Raw genomic sequence first — 25,365 nt, forward strand, 5'->3', positions numbered from 1 at the left:
TTCACCACCAGGACATGGCTATCCCCACCAGCACCACAGATGATAACCCTGAGAAGCAGCCTGCAGGTGGCACAGCCAGGAACTGTCTTTCATCTGGTTTTATGTCCTGCGTTGTTTCTCTGGGACATCAATGCTCTCAGATTTTCAAATGCTAAACTGAATCTCAATGAAACTTCAAAAAGCAATTTGCCAGCACACTTGTAGGACAGTTTCTCTGTAGATAAGAAACACATTTACATGCTGGCTTGACTTTGAGTAGTTTGTAGAGCATCATTTTTACTTTCAATATTGCTACCTTTTACCTTTATTTATTGAAGAAGTAAAGCATTCAATTGACAAAGTTCAAACACTACACACCTGAAAACATCTCACTCACTGCTGTCCTCCCAGAGAACAGCTGCAATCATTTCCCAACCCCAAGAGGTAACGTGTCCTTGTTTATTGTGTATGTTTTCTTGCAGAGGCTTTAAAGCAAGTGTAAGTACGGCAAAAGCAGTTTTACTCTTTTTAAACCTTCAGTATCTTCACCAGAAGTCACTACTGTTGAGTCAAGCTCATCCCTCTCACCCAGCACTGTGGGGCTCTGAGAGCCCCATGGAGAGAGAAATGGCCCAGCACTTGGACACTTGGGTCACACTCACAGTGCTCTGCACACCAGTGCATGGACTTATCTGTAGGAAAGCAGATGCTGTGCAGCCAGACAACAGTAGTAAGTCCGATACTCTGAAGTCTCCTGGCTCAGCAGTAGCCCATCTTGTCCATGTGTCTACCCTGGCGCTTCTCCAAGGTTGAAAATACAGTTCCACTCCAGGGAACACATTTTAATTACAGCTGCCAGAAGTGCATATAACACCTTCGCTGTTTGTGACTTCTTGGTGGTTTGATATCTTTGTTTTATAGCCCTTTAGATTTTTGGAGAGCACGGTAATGTTTTCAGCAGGAAGATGCCCACTATAGGGTTGTTTATAATGCAAAAACTGGAAACAAACTATGTGAAAAACAAGGTTAATTATTATGATATTCATTCTTAAGAAGCCCTTAACAGTAGTTTATAAGTATATTTTTATAAAATGAGAAAGTAGCTCTGAAATGCTGATTAAAAGGCAATATTTATAATGTAATTAAGGGTTTCTAGTCCTGGCTTTGACTGAAAAGTTACTCTGCTTAACTCTGAAGTGAAGTACTCGTAGCATACCATCTGGCCACTTAGCTAAGCCACATTCTCCAACAATTTTGCCACTAGTAAAGTTGATGTCATAAAGTCAATCAAAACAATTTACATTTGCCATCTGACCTCAACTATGTCTAAAAAAAACACATCAAATAATTTTGTGAAGAAAGGATAATGACAAGTGTCAAAATCTTAGTGAACAAATTTTAATTTTTGTGTGTGTGTGTGTGTGTGTGTGGCTGGCTCAGTCTACCGGGTGGCATGTCTGGCATGGCATGTGGTGCCAGGGATAGAACGGTGGTCCTTACGCTTGCCTAAGCTTGCCTAGGCAGGCACTTTAGACTGCTGAGCCATCTTGCCAGCCCCTAATTTTATTTTCAAAATAGATATAAAAATAGAAAATATGTGATTAGAAAGGAAGTCTAAGGATTTGATCTTATTTTGGCTTCCTGTCGCGACTTTTGTATTATATACTATATGTGTACATCTCGAACCCTATGAGACTTCCAGAGAAGCAGCAGAATAGCAGCAACTTGGCCTCTCCAGTATCTGGAATCCCAACACTGGAAAGTAACAACTAGGAGAAGAAAAAGAGGGATGTAGATCCCTGGGATCCAGGAATGACCTGATGGGAAAATTGAAGGCTACAGAGGAAGTGCAGAGACACAACATGATGCAGAAAAGTGAAAGGACGATCTGCACTTTCTCCCTGGCTCCTGCATCCTGGGTCCTGGCCTGTGAGCAGGAAGACTAAATCCACAGAGGCAAAGTGAAAGCAGGGGACTCCAGGGCCCTGAGAAGAAATGCAGGGCTGGAATGGCCCAGCAGACGCTGTCTGCTACCGCAGAGATGAGTGCCTCTGGCCCAAGGGCCTGCCACGTCCCCTGAGATGCCATGACGCAGAGCTGCTGACTGAACGTGGGCCTCGGCAGCTACAGCGGACCTCCTTACAGAGCTCTCAGTGTTACGGCCCCACAGTGACCAGGGGAGACCCAGCCACAGTACAGGGCTGTGGTCAGGGCACTGCAGCCGACTAGTAAGAGACTGCTACGGTTTGCGTCTAGTTGTCTCCCTGAAGCCTCATGCAGTCAGAGGGCAGCTTTCTAGAGGCTGTGATTCACTCACGACCCCGAGCCGGGATCATGGGTGAGTGCTGCACCCACAGAGAGCCTGAATGCAATGAAAGGAAGGGACGGGGCTCGCCTCTGCCCTAGCCACTGCTCATCTCTTTTTGCCATGAACTGCTGCTCTCTGCCATGTGCCGCTCTGCCTTGGAGCCAGCTGAGTATGGAATAAAACCTTCACAAACTCTGAGCTCAAAAACCCTTTCCTCCTTATTTTGGATGTTAGGTATTTTGTACCAGTAATGAGAGAAAAGTAACCAAGATACAGACCATCAGAGGGGTGTAAACTAATGTACCCAGGCTCCAACCCCAGAGCCAAAGCCAGCCTTAACTTGAATTGCTTTGGATTTGAAAGTCGCAGATTGCCACTCCTGCCCTGAGGCTCCTGGAGACTGTGCCCAGCATGAAAGTGAGCTCTGCCTGCCTGCTTCATCTACCAGTGTGAGCAGTGAAGGCCGCTGAATTGGACGCTACCCCAAAGCTGTAGCACTCAGCAGAAAATCACACGCTGGAGATCACAGAAAATCCTCTTTTCTTTTTCTTTACTTTTGTTTCTGGTTTTATTGTTGTTGTTGTTTGTTTGCTTTGTATTTTTATGAGTGTACACTGTTTAAAAGTTTTGGTTATTTTTTCCTTTTTCCCTTCTTTCCTTCACCAGTTTCCTAGGACTTGAGAAGTCTACCTTTACCTTTCTGCCTTGCTTCTTATCTCTCTCTTCTTTTATATTTTCCTCTTCTCTATCTTAATTTTTCTCCCTTTAATTTCTCTCTCTGTTTTAAAAGTAGTAAGAACTTATTAAGAGGAAAAAAAAAAAAGCCTCCAAGAGGGACACAAAGGTCCCAGAAACTGGGTTGCGCACCAAGCCCACTTCTCAAGGGTTTTATTGAGCAAAGCCATGAGGTAGGGTGGGCTGACAGTGGGACAAAACTATAACTAATCAATAAGGTTACAAGTATAGATGCTTACGTAATACTGGTCCAATGGCAAATCACAGGATGGGTGTGAGGTGAGAAAAAGCAGAGCCCGCCACTAAGACTGCAACAAGCACAGCTGCCAAGGTAACGCTGATGAAATGGGGAACCAACACATGGTAGCAGGCACACTTGGGACAGACAAGGACTCACGGCCAGGGCTGCTCTCTGGCGGACACCCACAGGTTCCTCCATGGAAACTGGCTCTCGACCACAGAAAAATCTCCACTTGTCATTCATATTTCTCTCTTTACTGTTAAGTCAGAAACTCCAAATTATTCTTCAATTTATTGGCAGTTAACTTTAAAACCACCTTATCCTTAGACTACCCCCCCTCTAGGAACCAGGCCAGGGAAACTTGCAACAACGGTTAGCCTTTCAGGGGGAAAACAATTAGCAGGGAATGATTTACATTTGTGCCTGACATACGCTAAGAGTTAAGAAAGAGGTTTTAGCTTTTTTCTCATGTGTGCATAGAAGACTAATAAATGCGCCTTTACGAACCCATGAAATGTGATTATTGGATGATAAATATAAGTTTAACCTGTGAACTTCAAAGATATAAAAATTTAAATAAAGCCTAGTCTTGTCCTGCTGCTAGGAAAGGTTGGCTAGGTGATTAGAGAGACAGTGCAAGGGTCTTGGAAGCTCCTTAGCCCTAGACCCCAGGGAGGAATTTCTCCTGTTGCTTTTCTCTCCTTTTCAATCGCTACATAATTTCTTTCCTTTCCTCCCCTATTTGTCTTCTTATAAATGTATTTAGTACGGGGTCTACAGGGTGTCACCACACAGAGCGGACTCATCATGAGTCTCCTGTCACTATGCTGGGCGTACAGGTGCACACCACCATGCCCAGTCCCAACTGCAGCCTCAGGGCACCCGGGGGCGGGGCCGGCACAGCATGCCAGAGACCCAACCCCAGCTGCTGCACTCTGCCTAAGCAGGCACTTTGGTCTGCTGGGCTATCTGGCTGGCCCTCCATTAGTTTTCTTTTATCCTCTATTTGTCACTTGTTCTTACTCTACAGGGTTCTATAAACATCCTTTTACTCTCAGTAAATTCCTATGTACCACTTACCACCTCTCTCTCCTCCTACCATACTTTAAAGTAAGAAAGTTTCTTCTTACCTTTCACATTCCCAAACCCTATATATTTAATATATAACCATAAAGATTTATTAAGATTTTTATATTTATTGGTCAAGCAATGGCCGTGACTCATCCACATGGCTGATACTGACAAAGGATCTACAAAATGCGGTGCAGGGTCTCAGGATAAATCCTGAGGGTATTTGACTGACCTTATCAGACACAAAAGCTACAATTCTTGTTACACAGGTCTTGCTTTACCTTGGTCTTAACCATCCAGCAGAAAAATATAAACATGAAGTATAAGAAGTAAAGCCATATTATTATGCTGAGCTATAAAGGACTCAAGTCAAAAACTTCTTTTTTTTTGTGGTACCAGGGATTGAACTCAGAACCTTGCGCTTGCCAGGGAAGCGCTTATTCCACTGAGCCATCTCCCCAGCTCAACAACTTCTGACATTGCCAGTCATACAGAAAACCCAATATTATTATGGACTACTGGACTATTTTGGAATATTTTGCTGAATTCACATACCTATAATATTTAAATGACAAAACTAAACAAAGAAAAGGGGATACAAATGAATGATCATTTTGTATCTGTATATACAAAATAGTTAAGATAGATATACAGCTACATTCTCTTAATTCAATGAATAGAGGGATTTTTTCTAATAGTATTTGTAAATAGGATATCATGTCTGCATCTTGCACAACAAATAACCACTAAGAAAACAATATGCAATGTATAAATTATTGAAACTGTCCTACTAATTTGATTTGAAACTGTCTCATTGCTATTTGTTTCTCGATAAAATTATGGAAAAAAATACTGTTGGCTTCTTTTGTATCATTAGCAGAGATACTGTATATATCTCTTTGGTACATATTAGCTTTTAAGTCAATGCTAGGGTGGTGTTAATATTTATTTTTTTATTTTTGGGGTTTTTTTTTCCTTCCTCATTGTCCTTTAATTGATTTATTTTTTTCCATAATTTTATTGAGAAACAAATAGCAATGAGACAGTTTCAAACCAAATTGGTAGGACAGTTTCAATAATGAACACTTTGCATACATTCTTCCTAGTGGTTATTTGCTGTACAAGATGCAGACATGATATCCTATTTACAAACACCATTAGAACAAAGCCCTCTATTCATTAAGAGAATGTAACTATATATCTATCCTAACCATTTTGAATACACAGATACAAAGTGGACATCCATCTGTATCCCCTTTTCTGTTTAGTTCCATTATTTGAATATTATAGGTGTGTAAACTCAGCAAAATATTCTAAAAGAGTCCAGGTCTTAATATTTACACTATAATTGCAGATTTCTCCTCTAAGATTAAGTATGATACATAATTGGCTCCTATGGTACAATAATATCTAATTTGTCTTAATATTTATACCATAATTGCAGATTTCTCCTCTAAGATTAAGTATGATACATAATTGGCTCCTATGGTACAATAATATCTAATTTGTCTGGATGATACTACTTTAGCTGATTCATTTGATATTAACACGGTTCCTTAATGGTCACTTTCTCTAAGTCAACACTCACATAAACTCTCTGATACTAACAATGAGAGTAAGTGCCCAGAGAACCTGATTGCTGGACGAAGCTGGTTGCTGAATGTTCCCTTCCCAAACTAACCAAGGTGCTTGGCTCTTGGGGCTGTGTCACAAGGCTACAGAGCCCAACGTATGTTACCGAAGAGTAACGGAAGAGATCTGTATCTAGCAATAAAGTCTTTAAATATAAACATCAGCACACGCACATATACACACACACGTGTGAGCAAAAAAATAGAAATATGAGAAGTTAAACAGTAAATGCCTCCCACTGACTCCAAAATCCCCCCAAAGTCAATCCAGCAGTCAGTAGGGGTAAAACGGCACAAACCACACACCTAAATTAGCCAAAAGGATAACGAATGAGGTCAGAAAACAGCTCAAAGAGACGCTCAGCAGAATCTGAGAAGACAATAGAAATGAAAAAGAAAAACTGTAAAAGGAAAAACTGTTCTTTTTAAAACTTTGTTCTTTTGAAACTATCTAGCTGTGTAACTGCTTCATGGCTTTGCAGTTCTGTTCCTGGCCCTTGTAGCCAAGAGAGCATAACTGCGACTGCACTAAGTTTCATGAGCTGAGGATTATTAATCGAGCCTTGTGACCGATGATCTCACCCTGCCAGCTAAGCAGAACTGCCGGCTGCTCTGTCTTGCCTTTGTACCTCCTGCCTGGGCATCATATAAAAGCCCTAGAGCACCAGAGATCGGGGCCTGATATTCTGGGAATGATCCCATCAGTGCCAGTCGACACAAATAAATCTGCCTCCAAATCCTGGGTGGTGTGGAGGTGTTTCTGCTTGTCAGTGCAGAAATAATAACCAAGATGATTCTAAAGCTTTCAGAAGACACTAATAAAAAGCTAGATGAGCTAAACAAAACAATACAAAACACGAATGCCCAGTTCACCAAAGATAGAGCCTACGAAGGTGTCAGTTAGAAATCTAGAAGACTAAAAATCATACCAGAATTAGGGGCAGCAGAACTGACCAATGTGAGGCCAGAATTTCAAAATCAGAAGACAATGATGCCTTGAAAGACTAACTAATCAAAGACACTTCAAAAGCAAAAAAATTACATGAGAAATGGATCCAAAACTGCTACATGGTATAAAGAAAATCTAAGAACAACTAGAAATGAAAGAATAGAAAGACAACTCAAATGGCATTAAAAACCAGTTCACAAAATAATGGTACAAAATTTCCCAAATACACCAGAAGAAATGAGCATACAGATACGTGAGGCACATACAACCCTAAGTAGCCACAATTTAAAGAGGACCTCCCCAGGCCATATTAGAAAAAAAGAAGAAGAAAAGAAAAAAAAAGGAAAAAAAAAAAAAACCTGACAATAACTTATGTCCTAAGAAGAAACAAAAACAAAGCAAGCCCAAATAGACCAGCTTTGAACCCTCGACCTGCATGCCAGGCAGGCCCTGCCTCTGGGTGCACTGAGCCAGTGACTGAGTCCAGGTGTGGTGCCGCATACCTGTAATCCCAGCACTAGGGAGGCTGAAAACAGGAGGATCACCATGAGTCCAAGCTGCATAGTAAGACCCTGCACCAAATACATAAAATTAAAAATAATAAAAATAAAAGGAAAGAAATGAGAAATTTCTCTGTGATTTTGAACAAGCAGTTTTTTTCAATTCAAGACAATTCAAGGCATAAAATCTTAAAAGCTACTAAAGAAAGGCAACGAATCATATATAAAAGTAGCCCATTAGCTACTTTGCAGCAGATTTCTCTACATAAATCCTAGAGAAGTCTGGATTGAAATGTTTTGAGCTCTAAAAGACACCTTCCATCCCTAATTTATGTACCCTGCAAAACTTTTCTTTGAAGTTGACAGGTAAGTAAGGTATTTCCATGAAAAAGTATATTTCAAGAAATTCATGGCCACCAAACCAGCATTAGAAAATTTTCAAAGATATCTTAGAAGAGACAATAAAGTCAACAGTGTCAAGAAGTCAAAAACAGTGAACACACCTGGTAGAATGAGCAGCCATGCAACAGGTGAGAATAAAGAAATCAAGAACAGGAAAATAATGCCATGTCAGAAAGAAGTCAATACCTCTCAGTAATAACTTCCACATTGGCAGAATGGGTCAGGAAACAAAACCTAACAATATGCATTATATAAGAAACACATTTAAATCAAAAAGAAACTAAAAGAATAAAAATAAAAGGATACAAAGCAAATATCCCATGCAATGGGAACCTGGTAAAGAGCAGGAGCTGCTATCCTAACTTCAGATAATGTGCACTCCAATTCAAAACTGATTGGAAGACACACAGAAGGTGATTAAATACTGGTTAAAGGAAATTATCCAACAGAAAGAGGTAACAATTATAAACATACTTGCAGCAAATACTACTGCAACCAATTTTATAAAACAAACACTAATAGATGTGAAAAAAATCAGATATACACCAATATGATTGTAATGGGGGACCTCAATACCCTAATGTCACAAATGGACAGATCAGGCCAGCCAAATAGCGCAGTGGATTAAAGCACCTCCAAGCAGGCACAGAGGCCAAGAGTTCAATCCCCAGGCCTGCTGGACCACCCCACCTGCAGGGCATGCTGAGACAGAAACTGAGACTGGGTTTGGTGGTACAGGCCTGTAATCTCAGCTCTTGGGAGGCTGTAAAGAGGCAGATCACTACGAGTCCAATCTAGTAGTGAGACCCTGAACAGCCTGTAGATTCTTCCCTAAAATACAACAACAACAACCAAAAAAAATGGACAGATCAAGTAGATTCCCAAAAAGAAAAAAAAATTCAACAAAGAGATACTACAGTTGATGCAAACCTTTAAATGGATATAATTGATAGTTACAGTGTTCCAGCCAATAATAATAGAATACACATTTTTTTCAGCAACATAGACTTTCTTCAAAGCAGACCGTATACTAATCCACAAAGCATGCCTTAGTACATACAAAAGAAGTGAAATTATCCCATGCATATTACTGGATCACAATACAATCAAACTATAAATGAATGGCAAAATATTCCATAAGAACTATGCAGACCTATAAATATTCTCTTAACTAATCAACAGTTCACAGATGTAATTAAAAGAAATTATATACTCTGATTTCTGTTCAGATCATATAAGAGAAATCAGGCCCTTTCTATGATCAAATAATAATGCCAGTAATGACATACCAGAATGTATGGGACACTTCATTGCAGTGTTAAGAAAGAATTTTAGGGTAGTGAATTTCCGCATGAAGAAAACTGAACTAAAATAAATAAGCTAAGAATACACTTCAAGATCTGAGACCAACAAGAACCATCTAAATCCAAAGCTCCCACGAGGAGGGAAATTACAAAGGTTAGAGCAGGAATTAATGAAATTGAGACTAAAAGAACCCTACAAATAATTGATGAAACAAAGATTTGGTTATTTGAAGGAATAAGGCAAATAGACAAACCCTTAGCCAATCTTCAGAAAATAAGGAAAGAAAAGACACAAATACATGCGATTAGAAATGAAAAAGGAAAAATTACAACAGAATCTACTAAAATCCATAGATTATCAGTAGCTACATAGAGAACCTATACTTTAATAAAATAGGAAATTCAGAAGAAATTGATAAATGTATACATGAACTACCAAATTGGAACCAAGAAGATATAAAACTAAATAATCCAGTATTATTATCAAGAAGTAATAATAATAATGAAACAACTACCGACTAAGGAAAGCCCTGATCCAGACAGATTCTACTGAATTCAACAAGAACTTTAGGGAGGATCTAATACCAACACTTCTCAAACTCTTTAATAAAGTTGAAAGAGAAGTACTCTCATGTCATTCCAGACAGCAAGGATTACCCTGATTGCAAAAACAGAAAAGAACCCAACCAGAAAAGAGAATTACAGACTAATCTACTTAGTGAATATAGATGCAAAATTACTCAATAAAATACTGGTAAACAAACTACATCAAATCATCAAAATCATCATAAATTATAACCAAGTTGGATTCATTCCAAGGATGCCTCAAAGGCTCAACATATATAAATCAATAAATGCAATATACCACATAAACAGAAATAGGACAAAAAAAATACAATCATCTCAATAGACACAGAAAAAGTATTTGAAAAAATCCAGCTTCTATTCATGATAAAAAAAAAAACTGAAGAAAATAGGGAATAGAAGGTCTTTATCTCAGTCTGCTAAAAGCCATCTATAATAAATCAATGGTCAACATCATATTAAATGGAAAGAAATGAAAGTTTTCCCTCTAAAATCAAGAGCAAGACAAGGACATCTTCTATCACCATTCATGCTCAATACAACTCTCAACACTTTAGCTAGAGCAGTTAGACAAGAGAAAGAAAGAAAATGATATGGATAGTGAAGAAGTTAAATTATCATTTGACATGATCCTGTACATCACAGACCTCAAAAACTCCACCCAAAAGAATTTTAAAATTCTAGATAGTAGAGTATCAGGGTACCAAGTCAACACTCTAAAATCAATAGCATTCCTGTACACCAATAACAAGCTCACCTAGACAGAAATAAAATGAACACCTTTTGCAATAGCATGAAGAAAAATGAAATACATATAAATTAATAATCGAGAAAGTGAAAAGATCTCTACAATGAAACTACAGTACTCTGCAAGAAGAAACTGAAAAGGATTGGAAAGACACCTTCTGTTCCTGGATAGGCAGAACCAACATAGTCAAGGGATCATACTTTCAAAACTGTTCTAAAGATTTAATGCAATACAGATCAAAATCTCAATAACATTCTTCACAAAACTAGAGAAAGTACTCCTAAAATTCATATAGAACCAAAAGAGACCTAGAGTAGCAAAAGCAAATCTGGGCAAGGTAGGGAACATCACAATCCCAGACTTAAATGCATAGTACTAGGCAAAAAAGGGAAAAATAAAACAGACTTGTAGATCAATAGAACAGAAAATTCAGAAACAACTCTACATGCACACTCATCTACTTTATCTTTGACAAAGAGGTCAAATACTTTTTTCTGGAGAAGATGATGTCTTTAACAAACAGTGCTAGGAGAACTTCTATCCACATGTAGAAGATCAAACCTAGAATCATATCTCTTAACTTAACTAAAATCAAAATAGATCAAAAATCCAAACATGTGAAAAGAAACACTTAATCTCCCAGAAGACAAATTAAGTAAAGCTCTTGAAGACAGATACAGACTTTCTGAACAGAATCCCAGTTGCACAAGAAATGATAATAAGAGTCAACAAACAGGATCACACTAAATTAAAAGGCTTCTGAATAGAAACTCATGTTGAGTATAGATGTCAAAACAGGCACAGCTAGGGATATAGCTCAGCAGCACAGCATCTGCCTGACAAGCGCAAGGTCCTAAGTTTGATTCCTGGTTAAAAAAAAAAAAAAAAAAAAAGAAAAAAAAGAAAGAAAGAGAGAAAGAATAGAAAGCAAAAGAAAAGAAAGCAGGTACATAAGAACAGGTTGCCACAGTCTTAATTTTTCCAATTCCTCCCTTTTTTGCCCAGAAGTAACTGGGAAGATGTAATGTGAAAAGCCCAGGCTCAAAAGTGAAAGGATAAAGTTCAAGTTCTAGCTCTTTCACTTCTTAGAATTAAAACCTTCTAAGCCCTTAGCCCTCTGAGCTACTTGACTTTCTCAACTACATGAGGAAAAATGATGGGAGTTCATTTCTCAGAAGCTATCCTGAGCACAAAATGAGCTTGCAACTGGAGAAAGTCCCAATGGACCTGGTCAATACAACAAGGATGGCTGAAATCCAAGGATGTGTGTGATCAGTTGGCTTCTGAGATTCAAGTTCTTCTATTATCCAAAAGGGGCAACAGTCAGTGAATACTGAGGGGGATATTTGAACTCCTAGATGCAGTGCCAACACATCACAGATTTTCAATCAATGAAAGCTATCAAAGTGGTCACCAAGAGTTCCTTCCATAGTCCATGATTCTCTGGGATTTTGTGGTAGACACAATTCTAGATAAACAATTTAGAACAACATGTCTATAAATCCTGACTTCACTTCCATATGTATATACTAGCAGCAGCAGCAGCAGCAGCAGCAATTTAAGGGTCAAAGTGTACCAAGTAAATGAACAGAATTCTCTTACTGAACAAACTACCTAACCACAGTTCTTCTGTTCAATAACTGTGCCCAGAGGAGTGACTAAGCAGATATGACCACCTGTGTGAAAGAAACATCCTTACAGGCATTAAGGGAACGCAGAGTGCCACCAGCTCAGAATCCCTGCCGCCCACCAGGCAGGGACTGGGCATCCCAAGCACAACCTCCTCACCTTACAGCAGCCTAGGCTTCCTCACAGATGCTTAAGAAAGTGGGTCCATGATGGTGACCCAGGATCTGGAGGCACAAATATGTGTCCCTATAGCTTACACTTTTCCTCCAAATCACTCTAGGTTGTTTATGTCTTGGCACTTTCTGTGTCCACTTACACACCATTCTGTATGTCTTATTATGTTTATGAATTATGTCTTAGCTAGGTTTCTCTCACTGCCAAGGCAAAATACCCAACATCCAAAGTTAAAGGGAAAAGGTTTATTTAGCTCACAGTCTGTAGAGGTTTCAGTTCATAACTGGCTCACTCCAAGGCAAGGTGGCTTGCAGAGGGGCACTGCAGGCAAGCAGAAGGCCACAAAGGCAAGGGACAGCCAGGCGCTTTCCAGCTTCCATGTCTTATGCAGGCTGCTTGGGGCAGGGAGCACTCACACCCTCAGGCCTAGGACCGTTGAGCCCTGATCTCAGTGTCCTACACTATAGATCCAGCCATCTCTAAAGCTGCCCCAGCTATGACTCTGTGAGGCTTTGTGGGGACATTTAGACACAAGCCACAGCATTCCATCTGTGGCCCCCCAAGACTCATGCACATCCCTTTATGCAAAAGGCATTGGGCATATCTCTAACAGCTGCCGAAGTCCTAATACTTTCAACATTGCTTAAAAGACCAAGTTCAATGTCTCCTCTAAGATTTAAGGCACATTCTTAGCTGCAAGCCCCTATACAAATCAGAAAGTTAAACACTTCTAACATTCAATGGCACAAGACAGACATTTTCATTCCAAAAGTTACAAAAAAGAGACAGCAAAGAATGGGAACAAAGCAAGATCAACATCTAGCAGGGCAAACATTTAAATCCCCAGCAATCTGTGAACTCTAAATGCCTTGAGCGTCTCCAGTTCTACTGTACTTCTAGTAGTTGTAGCTCCCATGGCTTCTCTCTTCAGCTGGTTCTGCTCTTTCCTTACAGTTTTCCTCAGATGATCCATGTTCCTCAAGAGTTGTGGTCATCCTTTTTGGCTTTGCTACCTTCTGCCTACTGTGAACTGTTTATCTTTGGCAATGCCTGTCTGTCATGCCACCCTACCTTGGAGCCAGTCAATTAATGGACTGAAACTTTTAAGGCGGAATTTGGAACCAGAGAAGTGGGGTGAAGGCAAATTCTTAGCTGCAGGCCCCTATACAAATCAGAACGTTAAATACTTCTAACATTCAATGGCTGCTCAAGAATTCTGGAGTCTGGCCTTTTGGCTTCACACGCACAGCTTCACACACTGCCCTTTCAGGGGAACACTGGCTGGTCTCCCAGGCCTTCTTCTGAAATCTGAGACCACAACTTTTGACCCCACAACTTTTACATCTTGCATGCACCTAAAACCAACACCACATAGATGATGCCAAGTTCTGCCACCAGAAAAATGCAAACTTTCTGCCAAGCTATGACATCGTCTGGAGTCCAACAGCCAATGCAGTGCCTCCCAGCAGAGACCTCTGGAGCCTGGTGTCAGCAGCAGCATTTCTAGCAGACTTTTGCCCTTCTGAGCTCTGACCAGAATCTCCCATCAAGTACAGCCTAGAGCACTTGAGCTCTAATTTTTCAACTAGCATCTCCCAACCTTTCCAAACTCTTCCCACAAGCCAGCCCCAAAGGCTCCTAACCTCTTACAGCCATAGAAACAACCCAACTTCTCTGGTATCAAATTCTGCCTTAGCAACCACACAAAGTTAAAGGAGCAAAGGTTTATTTAGCTCACAATTTATAAAGCTTTCAGTCCATTACTGACTGGCTCTAAGGTAGGGTGGCATGACAGATGGGCATTGCTGAAGATAAACAGTTCACAGTAGACAAAAGGTAGCAAAGCCAAAAAGGATGACCACAGCTCTTTCTGTCCCTTATACCGTACCCAGGCTACTCAGAGCAGGTCGCACCCATACCCTTAATCCTGGTGCCCTTGAGCCACGCACTGTACCACAAATCAACTCCAATGTCACATACTCTAGCCACCTCTGAAAGAGCCCCACCCATGATTGCTTGAGACTTTGGGAGCAACCTAGACACAAGCCATAACAAATCGATTTGCAAAGAACAGAGAAACGCTACCTCTATAAAGAGACAGTACAAAATAAACTGAGATGTGCCTTGGACTCCATGTGTAGCAGCTAAGGAGCCTAATGGTAAAAGGAATGCCAAAAAGCAGGAATTTTCTGGCCACAACCTCTACTCCCATCTCCCACATCTTCTTACCTTGAAGGAAGCATGCTGCTCCATGTGGCGCAGCAACTGTGGCTTCTGGGCTGCTGTGTAGTCACACACTGTGCACTTGAACTGCTTTCCTAGAAGAAGCAAAAGACGAGGTGAGCATCAGGAGGATACCCGCTCCGGTATGTGAAGGAGCACCAGAAATTGAGCCGTCTCTTGCAGGTAGACACCAGAATTTCAGAGTGGACCTGGAAGGACAGGTACAAACGCAATGCAATGCACAAGGTAGAAATGGGAAGGAGCTAGCCAAGGAGGAAAGGAAATGGTAAGCTCTGCCTGGGAGCCCTGATAAACAACGCCACTCAAGCAGGCTCCTAAGGAAAGAATAGTAGTGTGCTCAGCTACCTAACCAGAAGGGTGTTGAGGATGAAGGGCACCGAGGAAGAGAGGCGCACACAGTTGAGAGCATGAATGCTCAGAGGAATGGATTACACGGTGGAAAAAGAAGTAGCTGGATCTTCCACCCAGCCTGTGAGATGCAGGAAGGCCAGAGCTGACCTGAGAGGCTGGGACTCAGACCACCAGGACCTCGAGCAGCTCACTAGAGATTCTGCAGTATGGCAATCTACAAGGCAAAAGACCTGTGTTGCAGCACTCCTAACTCTGGCAAGAACATAAGCAGCACTTTGAGGGTGTCCTAGAAAAAAAAACAATAAAAAATACAAAACATAGCTCTCTTAAGATGAGTCATGATTCAGCAACATTTAAAGGTTCAATAATAAGGTGAACAGGATTACATGTTATAACACATTCATGGCTATACAGGGCACAGTACACGGTGTTCCTGATTAGCATAAACAAAACCCCCATTTGCAGTGATACGAACACATGCAACTGAACAAAATATGACCAACTTCTGCAGTTGTAAATGATTCAGCAATCAGCTTGATGCAGTGGTGCAGCAGCATGGGTGATGGAAGCACAGCCTGAAACACGGCTCCCCGGAGACACGATCTCCTCCAGAGTGCCTTCAGTGCTCACCTTCTCAGACCAGAAAAGCGAGCCTTGCCTGCAGCTGCAGACTCTGTTTCCCTACTATGCACTCTAGAAGTCAACGAAAGCTGGACAATGCCACCAGCTGGCTCAATACCTGTTCTCATTAAGGCAACCGAGGACCCCAAAAGGCCACGCCACTGGCAAACATCGGTTCCTGGTTTCACCGGGTGACTCTGCTTAGAGTCTGCCACCAGCCATGCTCTAGCAATCTGCTCCCTCGACTCACAACACCACAGCCTCTCTGAAGCTCTCTGACCATTCCTTCCGAGGCTGCCTGCAGCAGGCCCTCCTGTCAATCATCTTTTATACACTGATGTCTCACAGAGTTCTAGCTCAGACTCCTTTCTGTGCAAGCATCCTCGCCAGGAATATCTTTTACAGGTGTAGAACATTTTTAATGCCAAAATTTGCACCTTCTACTCTGAACCCTTCCCTGAACAGGAGACACAAGTCCCCAGCTGTCTGCTGAAGTGGACCTTATCTGCCCCAAAAGTCCTAAGCTGAACTAATTATCTTCCTCACAAGATGGGTTCACTTTCAACTCTCCCAGTTTGGCCCCATCTCATCAGGCAAGCAGGGCACCTGAGAGCTTTCTTCAAGATCTTTATGGCCATGCCTTTTATTCATCTTGTTTTTTACAACACGTGTTTCAATCTCCTCTTTTGTCTACTTCTCTCCATTTTAACCCCTCCCCACTGGTTTAGGTCCTTCTTATTTTTTTCCCTAAACTATTATACAAAACCCTAAACTGTACCCCTATTCAGGGATCTTTCCTGTCCACCCACCAATCCATCCACATATACATCCTTCTCCCATCACCCACCAATGGGCCTGATGCCTAACGAAGTTGAAGTCTCAGGGCACAGCACAAAATGTTGTTTTTCAGAATCAGGGGCAATGGCCCCACCCACTTGGTTGACTTCTTCTTGTGCCTGTCCCTTTTTGTCTGGACTCTGTCACATTGGGTCCATTCTCATTAACTTTCTGCCTCACTTTTAGTCTCAGGGAAATTTTCTGCTAAAAATTTTCCATGTCTAAGATGTGCTACCTCTTGTCAACTGGCTTTCTTCCTTTAAACTCAAACCCAAGTTGAACAGAATCTCTGGTAACGGGGCTCAGAGCCGGCCTCTCCACAAATCCTCACTGCACACTGCCACACACCTCAGTCTGTTTCACCTCTGCAGAATTTTGCCATTAGCTGCCCTTGGGCAGGAACTATGTCTTACACTTATCATTGATGTCAGCATTTTTGTGCATGCAAATATTGAATATATTCCACACATTTTACTCAGTTGAATTGTACAAAAAACAAACAGGAAAGTCTGTGCATCTTACATGAATAATGCTCTTGATAAGAAATGGGAAAAACCTCAACCAAATGCTATAAACACATAATTAATACAGTTAAACCTATAATCCTAAATGGATGAGCCCTAAATTCTAGATTTTAGTATTCCAAGTCCAATGTGTAGGGAATTTTTTCACATTTTAAGGCACATGGTTATAACTAGAAAGCAATTAAAACTTTTTCTTCAAGGATGATATTTTTCTAAAAGATAAGGCCATGAACTTGCACACCCCAATGGTACGATCACAGCCACACACACTTCTACACTAATACACGATGCAGATAAATAGGTTATCATTGTTCCAGACAGCTTGAGAATAATGATGTTTGGGTTCTTCTTACAACAGTGACATAGGAGCACTAATAGAACCATTCTCTGAGGTGATAAATATCTTTACACTCATTATCAATCACTCAGATCAAAGAGTAAAAGCTACACACTAAGAGAGCCCAGAAGTGAATGACTGGAACTGCCTTGTCTGCGCTCAGAAGGAAGCCTGTGCAGAGCTCCTACCAAGACTCTGCAAGACCAATGAACAGAAGGCTGCTCCTGCAAGCTGTGCTGATGGAGGCAGAGGAGCCCTGGCAATAAGCTCCAGCAGTGTTCTCAGCAACCACTGACAGCCCAAGTCAAACAGTCCCAGGAGAGCGCTGGCCATAATCTTTTGTTCCCTAATTGGAATAATGGAATGGCAACTCATGACTCATCATAAAGAAGCAATGTCTTGAAACTAGAAGGTTGTATTCTACAAAGAGAGTCCTCAAAATTGCAAAGCAGACTGAAAGATCTAATATTTACCCAGGTCAGACTCCCTACAGGGCTGGGGGATGAACATCAAATGAATGTATGTGAATGTGAATCACAGAGGGTCCCAGGAAAAGGAAAAAAAAATTATAAAATTTTAAAAAGATTGATTTTTAAAATCACTGACTTTTCTTAAAACCTACGTGGCTAGGGCCACCTACTGAACTACTGGACATCATGCCCTGCACAGGGTGAGATGCACAGCCTCTCTGCATGCACGCCAAGGATCCAGGCAGCATTACCCGTTGATATACGGGGAGCTAAGACTACGGGTCTAAGTGGCTTTCCAGGTCACGAGGTGGGAAGCACTGGATCCCGCCCCTAGCCTATTCTACCCCGAAGCCCTATTCGCGGCCACCTAGCATCCTTTCAGGTAATGGGGGAGACACATATTCCCTAAAGGAAAAGGAATGCGCAGCGGCAGTAAGCACATCCACACCACTCTCACACAAAAGTGGCTTGCCCAATGGGATGGCAGGCCAGCAGGGAGGGCCAGCAGAAAGGGGCCGCTGGCAAGGGAAGGGTGCTCCCTGTCTGCTCTGTCCAAGTCGCCCTGCACAACTTTAGGCTCTTTTATTCTTCCACTCAGAGGTCCTGGTAGAAACAGTGAGATGACCACCCTGCCTGCTGCAGGCTGGCTCAGGCCTAGGGGCTAATGGGGCCCTGAAAAGCACCCCTGAGCGCTGAGGGGAGGGGAGAATGCAGGAGGCCAGCAGGAGACCAGCAGCAGACCTTCACTGCAGCAGCCACCGCAGCCAGTTGGCAGTTCCTCTCTGTCCTGCTACTTTTTAATTTTTAGCTCCTTGGCCCCCTGAGAGACAATCCAAGAATCAGTTCCAATTAAGCCAGCCTAAATCAATACACCTAAAGCAACATGAAGCAGGGGGAACACTTGGGAAACTGTAATAAAGAGAAAGCAGCAATAAGAGCAGGGATTTTAGAGGCCCTCTCCTCCTCCCCCGCAGGCACCCTGCCCTTGTTTCCACCCCGGCCAGACGGTGACTGCAGGCTCTCTGCGGGCTCAGCACCCTCAGGTCTTCATGCCAGTGTCACCTTCTCATTGAATCCTTCCAGAGCCATCCTGATAAAGTGACAGCCCCACCCCCTGATCTGATTCATTTTTAGCATCTTAAAGCTTATGATATTTCTGTATTAAAGCTGAATCATTTCATATTCATATTTTTTACTTTTATATCTCAATTTTTTTCAACAACTGAAATGTTTTCATATTTCCATTGTAAAGTGGCCTTTTTTTATTGATATGTAGTATATTTGTCATTTGTCTCAGGAGAAATTCTGGCGTGATGAGAGTGGAGGATTTGGTTTCCGTGACTGGTGGTGTGATTGGTGGTGTTCACCAAGGGAACCAAACTGCCTAGTATCCAGCTCAGCTGCCTGCCTGGTCTCAGTGGTCTGCCCGGCATCCTCCCAGAGCATGGACACCTCAGGACCCCCGTGTTCTTTAAGTGCTGAGCAGGGAGCCGCACTGCAGATACGGGCAGCACGACGTGGCAGGAGCACCTGGCCGGAAGCCCGTCAGCTCCCTAGTTCTTATCCAGGTCAGCATCATTGCAGCCACAATGATAGAGCTGCTGCGCAGCCCTGCTCACGTCCACCCCCAACTCACCGTCTCAGCCACAGGCCCTCAGACCGCCATAGGCAAGCAGCCCACACTGAACCAGCCACGGAAACTGGCCAGACTTGAGGCATACACTCAGGAGCCACTGTGGATAAAACAAAGAAACAAGCCACTCTGCAGCAGGGCAGGCCAGGCCACAGCAGAGAGGCAGACGGGGCATCAGCAGAGCTAAAGGAGGCAGGTGCTGCAGCCACCCCATCTGCCGCATGCATTCGCTCAGCATCACCAGCAGTCGCTGCATGTCAGGAGTCAGGACTACGCCTACCCCAGGAGACCAGAGGGCGTGAGACAGCAGAGCCCTTGCCCTCGCGGCACTCACCACTAAATGAGTGGCCAGTGGTTACACCAGTAGATAATCACAAATCACCATGCATGACAGAGGACAGTGACAGAGCAGTGGGAAGAGTGAAGTGGTGGTACAGCTCACGGTCGAGGGAACAGTGCTTAGCTGAAATGCAAAGATGAGGAGGAAGTGACAAGAGGAGGCGGAAATAATCTTGGAGAGAATCAACCACAGACATGAAGGCCTGAGTCTGTAGGACCCCCAGGACCGTCACAGTATACACCTACTTTTTATTTTGATACAGGGTCTCACTAGTCATCTCGCAGTAGTAGTGATCCTCCTGTCTCAGCCTCCCCATGCTGGATTACAGGTGTGTGCCACCATGTCTGGTTTAGGGGCTGGCATGACGCACTTGACAGGCAGTTAGAGTGCCGAGATGGCTCCCCAGACTTGCACCTCTTGTTAACTTCAGCTGCTCAGGGGATCTGCTGTGAAAGGATCCCAAGATGGCCAACAAGTACAGAAGAGAAACGGACAGATGAAGACATGAATACAGACAGCAGGAAGCAAACAGAGAAAAGGGACAAGACTCTCTGATGCACTTGAGGAACTACACTCGTGCCTAATCAATCACCACATTTACATATGTTTTGTGAACAGCCACCCACTTATCTTCACAGTACCTGCTGAATGTTATGAGTTACCAAATAAATACAAATTATAACATGGTCTGACTGTATACTCATTAAGCTAAGAAACTGAGCATTTTTAGTAACATAAAGTGTTAAAAATAAAAGAGTTATTATAGGACACATCCATATGCCTGGCACAATTTTTGAAAATAATGTAGCAGTGGAATACACAATCACAACTACCAAAACAAAACAGCCACCCTGCGCCTGGAAATGTATCCTGAGGAAAGAACTGAAAAGGAGGGAAAATCTATCTATAAGAAGAAACCCCTGATAATACATGGAGGAAAAAACAAAGTAATGTGAGGATAGTTACGTAAGTCATGAATCACTACCTTAACACACTATACAGTTCCTAAGTTTGTTCCTTACGGACTGCACAGCAACAGAGAATAATTACAGTATTAATTTCAAGTCTACAAGACTAGACCTTCTTCACAGGTGTGTAATCATTCCATGTGACCAGGAATGAGGATTTTTAAAAGCAGCATTCACATGGAGGTGACAGAATTGCGGCCCCTCTAGGAAGGGGCTGACCTTTGTGACTGTTGCCCAATGCTGTCTGTGCCTCACAGGCACTTCCGATCATTAGCGTCTGTCTTGGACCAGCTGGGATACTTTGCCTACCACTGTACAAAGCCCAGACACAGGCCTGTCAACAACAGAACTATGTGGGGCTGAGAATTTAGCTCAGTGTTCTAAAACTTGTCTAGTAAGCAGCAGGCCCTAGGTTTGGTCCTCAGCACCAAAAAGCTAAAAAGCCAAAAAATAAAATAGTAGCAATAACAGAACTATGCAATGGTTTCCATGTTCTCTGAACTTTAAAGTTCCAAAGAACTCACTGTCCATGAAATGCCACCTGGGCTCAAATGCTGCACCTGGCTTACAGACTGTCGGTCCAAGTACCCCAAGGCAGAGACAGCCTCACCTTTCCAGTAACCTCATGGATGGTCACTTCTGGTCCTCTGAGGCAGGCTTTTACTATGTAAGCACTCAGAAGTGACTCTAAGTCAAGTCTTCCTGATGTAGAGGATGAAGAAAGCTGAGTCACACCTCTTTCTGAAGAAACAATCTTGTTCCTGGCTTACTGCAAAAAAGTGTCTCAGTGCAGAGGGGCAGAGACAAAAGATTCTCGGCAACAAATTACAGAATCAACCATCTTACTTACTTATAAAATTCGTCTATCAGACTCAGAGGCCCACATGCTAAAAGTCAAAATCAGTCACCTACAGGAATCTCACAAACACAAACTTAAAAGGGAAAAGCCAGACCCAGAGGACCACATGTAGTATGAATCCACTTACAGGGAGCTCACAGACATGGAAGCTCAGGACGTGCTAGAAGCCACAGCAGCAGTCACCTGTGCCCTAGGTCTTAGCCAAAAGGCTGAGAAGCAATAGCAGTCACCTCTGGACAGGACAGGGGACTTCGGAGGGGCTGGCCATGTTCCTTTCCTGGTCCTGGGCTGCGGTTACCTTGCTTACCACTGTGCTGTGCACTTATACATGATACATTTGTGTGTCTCTTTAATTTCCCAGCACAACAGGCCCCCTTTCCTGGAAGCTTTTGGGAACTGGCATTAAATTTGTTCAAGGCAGGAAAGATGTGTCATATAACTTGGAGATAAAGGCTGAGGACTGCACGATGGCTTCCAGGTCACACTGGCTGCTACTGCATGTAGAAAGAAAGAGGACACAATTAGCAGGATGCACGCTGGAGGTTTCCAGCGAGGCACCCCTCTGAAGGCCAGGCTGGGCCCCCCATGTGCCTGGGATGAGTATCGCACTACCAGTTCCAACCTCTTCAGAGGCAAGTGGTCCCCTGCAAAGATGTGGGAGTCACCTGCACTTTTTCTGTTCCATTTCTCAAGAAGATATGGTGCCATCTTTGCAAAATTTCTGTTTAAATTTTCTTTTGGAAGGAGACTGTTGCTGATCCCTGTCCTGTGGACAATGACCTCTGATCTGGGTGCTGCCTGGGCTAGCAAACTGAACCATGCTGAATTCTTCTACTATGCATAATGAAGAATTTCTTTTTTTTGGGGGGGGGGGTGTGGCTCACTCTGCTTACATGCAGGTCTGGTAAGGCATGTGGAGCTGGATATTTTGCACAAGGAAAAGAAACCGAGTGATCCGAAGTCTGATCATCCCAAGCTATGCACTTTGCTCAGGTCTTATTTCAGCAACCCAACCTGCCCTGTGGGAATGGAGCAGGAGGGATTTGGAGGTGGGAAGGGGAGGAAGAGCAACAGGAAATATTCATCTTCCCTGGGGTTAGAAAAAGGTACAAGAAACTCAGAAATAAGGCCCCTTTCCTGGAGGATGTGGGTGGAGATGGGATCGCATCATGAGCGGGGGCAGCCAGCAGAGCTCCTGGAGGCAGTCATCCCAGGCAGTCACAGAAATGCAGAGTGCCTGTGTCGCCTGGACCTGGGTCGCTGAGCTCACCAGCGATGCCATTCTCAGCACCTGGGTTCAGCTCTTAAAACCTCAGACAATCGCTCCTCATCTCCAGTCCTTGGCCTCGCACCTGAGCACCATGCTTGCAAAGTGTGGCATCTGCTGCTTCCCCTGTCACCTGCCTGATGAGTTCCCATGAGGCTGGTCACTTTAAACAGTGTTCTATATACACTAAGGAGGAAGGGGAATGGTAGGAAAATCATAAACCATCACCTTTGGCTTCTGACCTGGGGATCCCATCAGGACTAAGAGAAAGCGATGGAAAATTCCTTCTGATTTACAGCAACCAGTTTGAAATGTCTGTTGAATTCATCAATGCAGCCAAATCAAGCTCTGTGTACCTCCACGTTGATGGGCACTAAGGTACTTACAGAAAGACTTTCCATAAATCTAAATGGTTATTGGTAACATCTAAGGGTATAAAAGTGAAAATGCTTCCTCATGACTATTTATGCCATCTTACATAAAAAGGTGGCATTAAGCATAAGTAAATGTTCAGCAGTTTTCAGAAAACTGACTTTATATTTTTCTCAGAAAATTAGCACTTACCCTTTTTCAGCAGGGATACCCTGTAATATTATCTATCACACTGTGTCTTTCTAAAGACAGCATATCAGAAAGAAGAATGTGGTCTTTCCTCGTGGCAGATTGACTGCCACAAATAGCCATACTTCCAGCACACAGGTAAGAGCTTCTGGTACTATGACGACTCTGGCCTTTAGAGGAATGGGAACAAGGACACACACGCCTCATGTGAGTCCACAACCCAGCGGTGATACATCAGGCCCCACACGCACACAGGTGCTCAGGTACCCACCTCCAAAACCTGTAAGTACTACTTTATATGGAGAAGACAAGGGTTTTGCAAGTGTAAAGAAGTTCACAACTTCAGATCACCCATGTGGGCCAAGGCTCAGTCACAAGAAGGAGGCACATGGATGGGAGACAGAGAAGACACGCTGTTAGAGCAGGATACAAGAGATTAGGGGACACTACATGCTGGTCTGAACACAAAGGCAGAGATTCATACAGCAAAGGATACATGCAGCCTCTGGAAGCCACAGAGGATGAAGAAACAGACTTCCCTATAGAGTCCCCAGAAGGAATGCAGGCCCGCTGATACCGGACTTTAGACTAGTGACCTCTAGGGTTGTAACATAATAAACTTCTGTTGTTCTAGGCCAGTAAGTTTGTGGACTAGAAGACACAGAAATGAGCACATCCGTGTTACTCTATGGATGAAGAAGTATCTGCCTGCAGCTGCACAGGCAGGAATCCCGGCAACTTGGGGCTGCCTCCTGAGGCCAGGTTTTTCCCATTTTGCCTGCCTGCCTATTCAGAAAAGCCCAGCACACAGAGCCTTGCCATCTCACATGGAGGAATGCTTACAGTAGGAAGCCTAACAGACTGTTCGCTGCAAGGGCTTGTAGAAGACGCCACATCATGGTTCTAACATATGTGGTAATTGGTACAATGACAAATAAGAACAGAAAGAGTTACGAAAGGAAAATATAGTTTAAAAAGTCTCTATAATTTAAGCTATGAACTTCAAGCCACTATTGACTTAGCTTGATGATTTTCTGTAATTAATACCTCAGCTTCATTGAAAGAGGAATGGATCAGCAGGGGATGGTGACACAGAGTCAGCTAAAACACTCAGCTACTTTTTCTTTGACAAAGAGGCCAAACATATTCACTGGAAGACAGATGGCCTCTTCAACAAACGGTGCTAGAAAAACTGGCTCTCCACATGCCAAAAACTAAAACTAGACTTGGGTCTATCACCATGCACTAAACTAAAGTCAGAATTGATCAAAGATTTAAATATTAAAACAGAAACACTAAATCTACTGCAGAAAAAAGTAGGTAGAAATCTTAAGACATTGGTGTAGGAAGAGAGTTCAAGAATAAAAACCAAACCACACAGGAAATACTTCAAAGAATCAGCAACTGAGATATTGTCTTTTTTGAAAAGTTTCTGCTCATCAAAAGAAATCACCAAAAAAGTAAAACCAAAACCCATGAATTGGGAAAAAATTATAGCTGACTGTCCCTCGGACAAAGGACTTCTATGTAGAACATATAAAGAATTTTAAAAAATTCTTCCCCCCAAAATGCAATGACCCAATCCAAAAGTGGGCATCTGAGATGAGTACACAGTTCTCAAAGGAAAAAATACAAATAGAAAATAAATATATGAAAACACGCTGAACACCATTGGCCATTTGAGAAAAACAAAGTAAAACAACACTGAGATTCCATTTTACCCCAGAAAGAATAGTTATAATCATAAAGTCAACCAGTAACAAATGCCAGAAGGCCTCTGGGGAAAAAAGAATCCTTCTCCGCTGCTGGTGGAAATGCAGACTGGTACAACCACCATGGAAATGAGTGTTGATATTCCTCATAAAACTAGGATTGGAGTGACCATCCAACCCATCCATTCCTCTCTTAGGTGTTTTTCCAGAAGAACTGAAAACACCACACCACAGACATAAATGTCCATGCATGTTTACAGCAGTGCGATTTGTCATGGCTGAATCTTGGAAGCCACCCAAATGGCCATTCACTGAGAAATGGATAGAAAAGATGTGGTATTGTTAAACAATGGAGTATTACTCAGTTATAAAAAAAGATAAACTC

The 25,365-nt window shown here is 42.6% G+C and overlaps 1 protein-coding gene across 1 annotated transcript in view; it reads right to left on the reverse strand.

The window, feature by feature from the left end:
• Zfat (zinc finger and AT-hook domain containing) overlaps positions 1 to 25,365 on the reverse strand; it is a 279,413-nt gene that overhangs the window by 121,458 nt on the left and 132,590 nt on the right. Inside the window, exon 11 of the mRNA XM_012517210.2 lies at positions 14,486 to 14,574. Coding sequence (XP_012372664.2) covers positions 14,486 to 14,574 — 89 coding nt within the window. The remainder of the gene's footprint in view (positions 1 to 14,485; positions 14,575 to 25,365) is intronic.

This window comes from Octodon degus, unplaced genomic scaffold, assembly GCF_000260255.1.
Source record: "Octodon degus isolate 3935 unplaced genomic scaffold, OctDeg1.0 scaffold00154, whole genome shotgun sequence".
NCBI classification, from domain to species: domain Eukaryota; kingdom Metazoa; phylum Chordata; class Mammalia; order Rodentia; family Octodontidae; genus Octodon; species Octodon degus.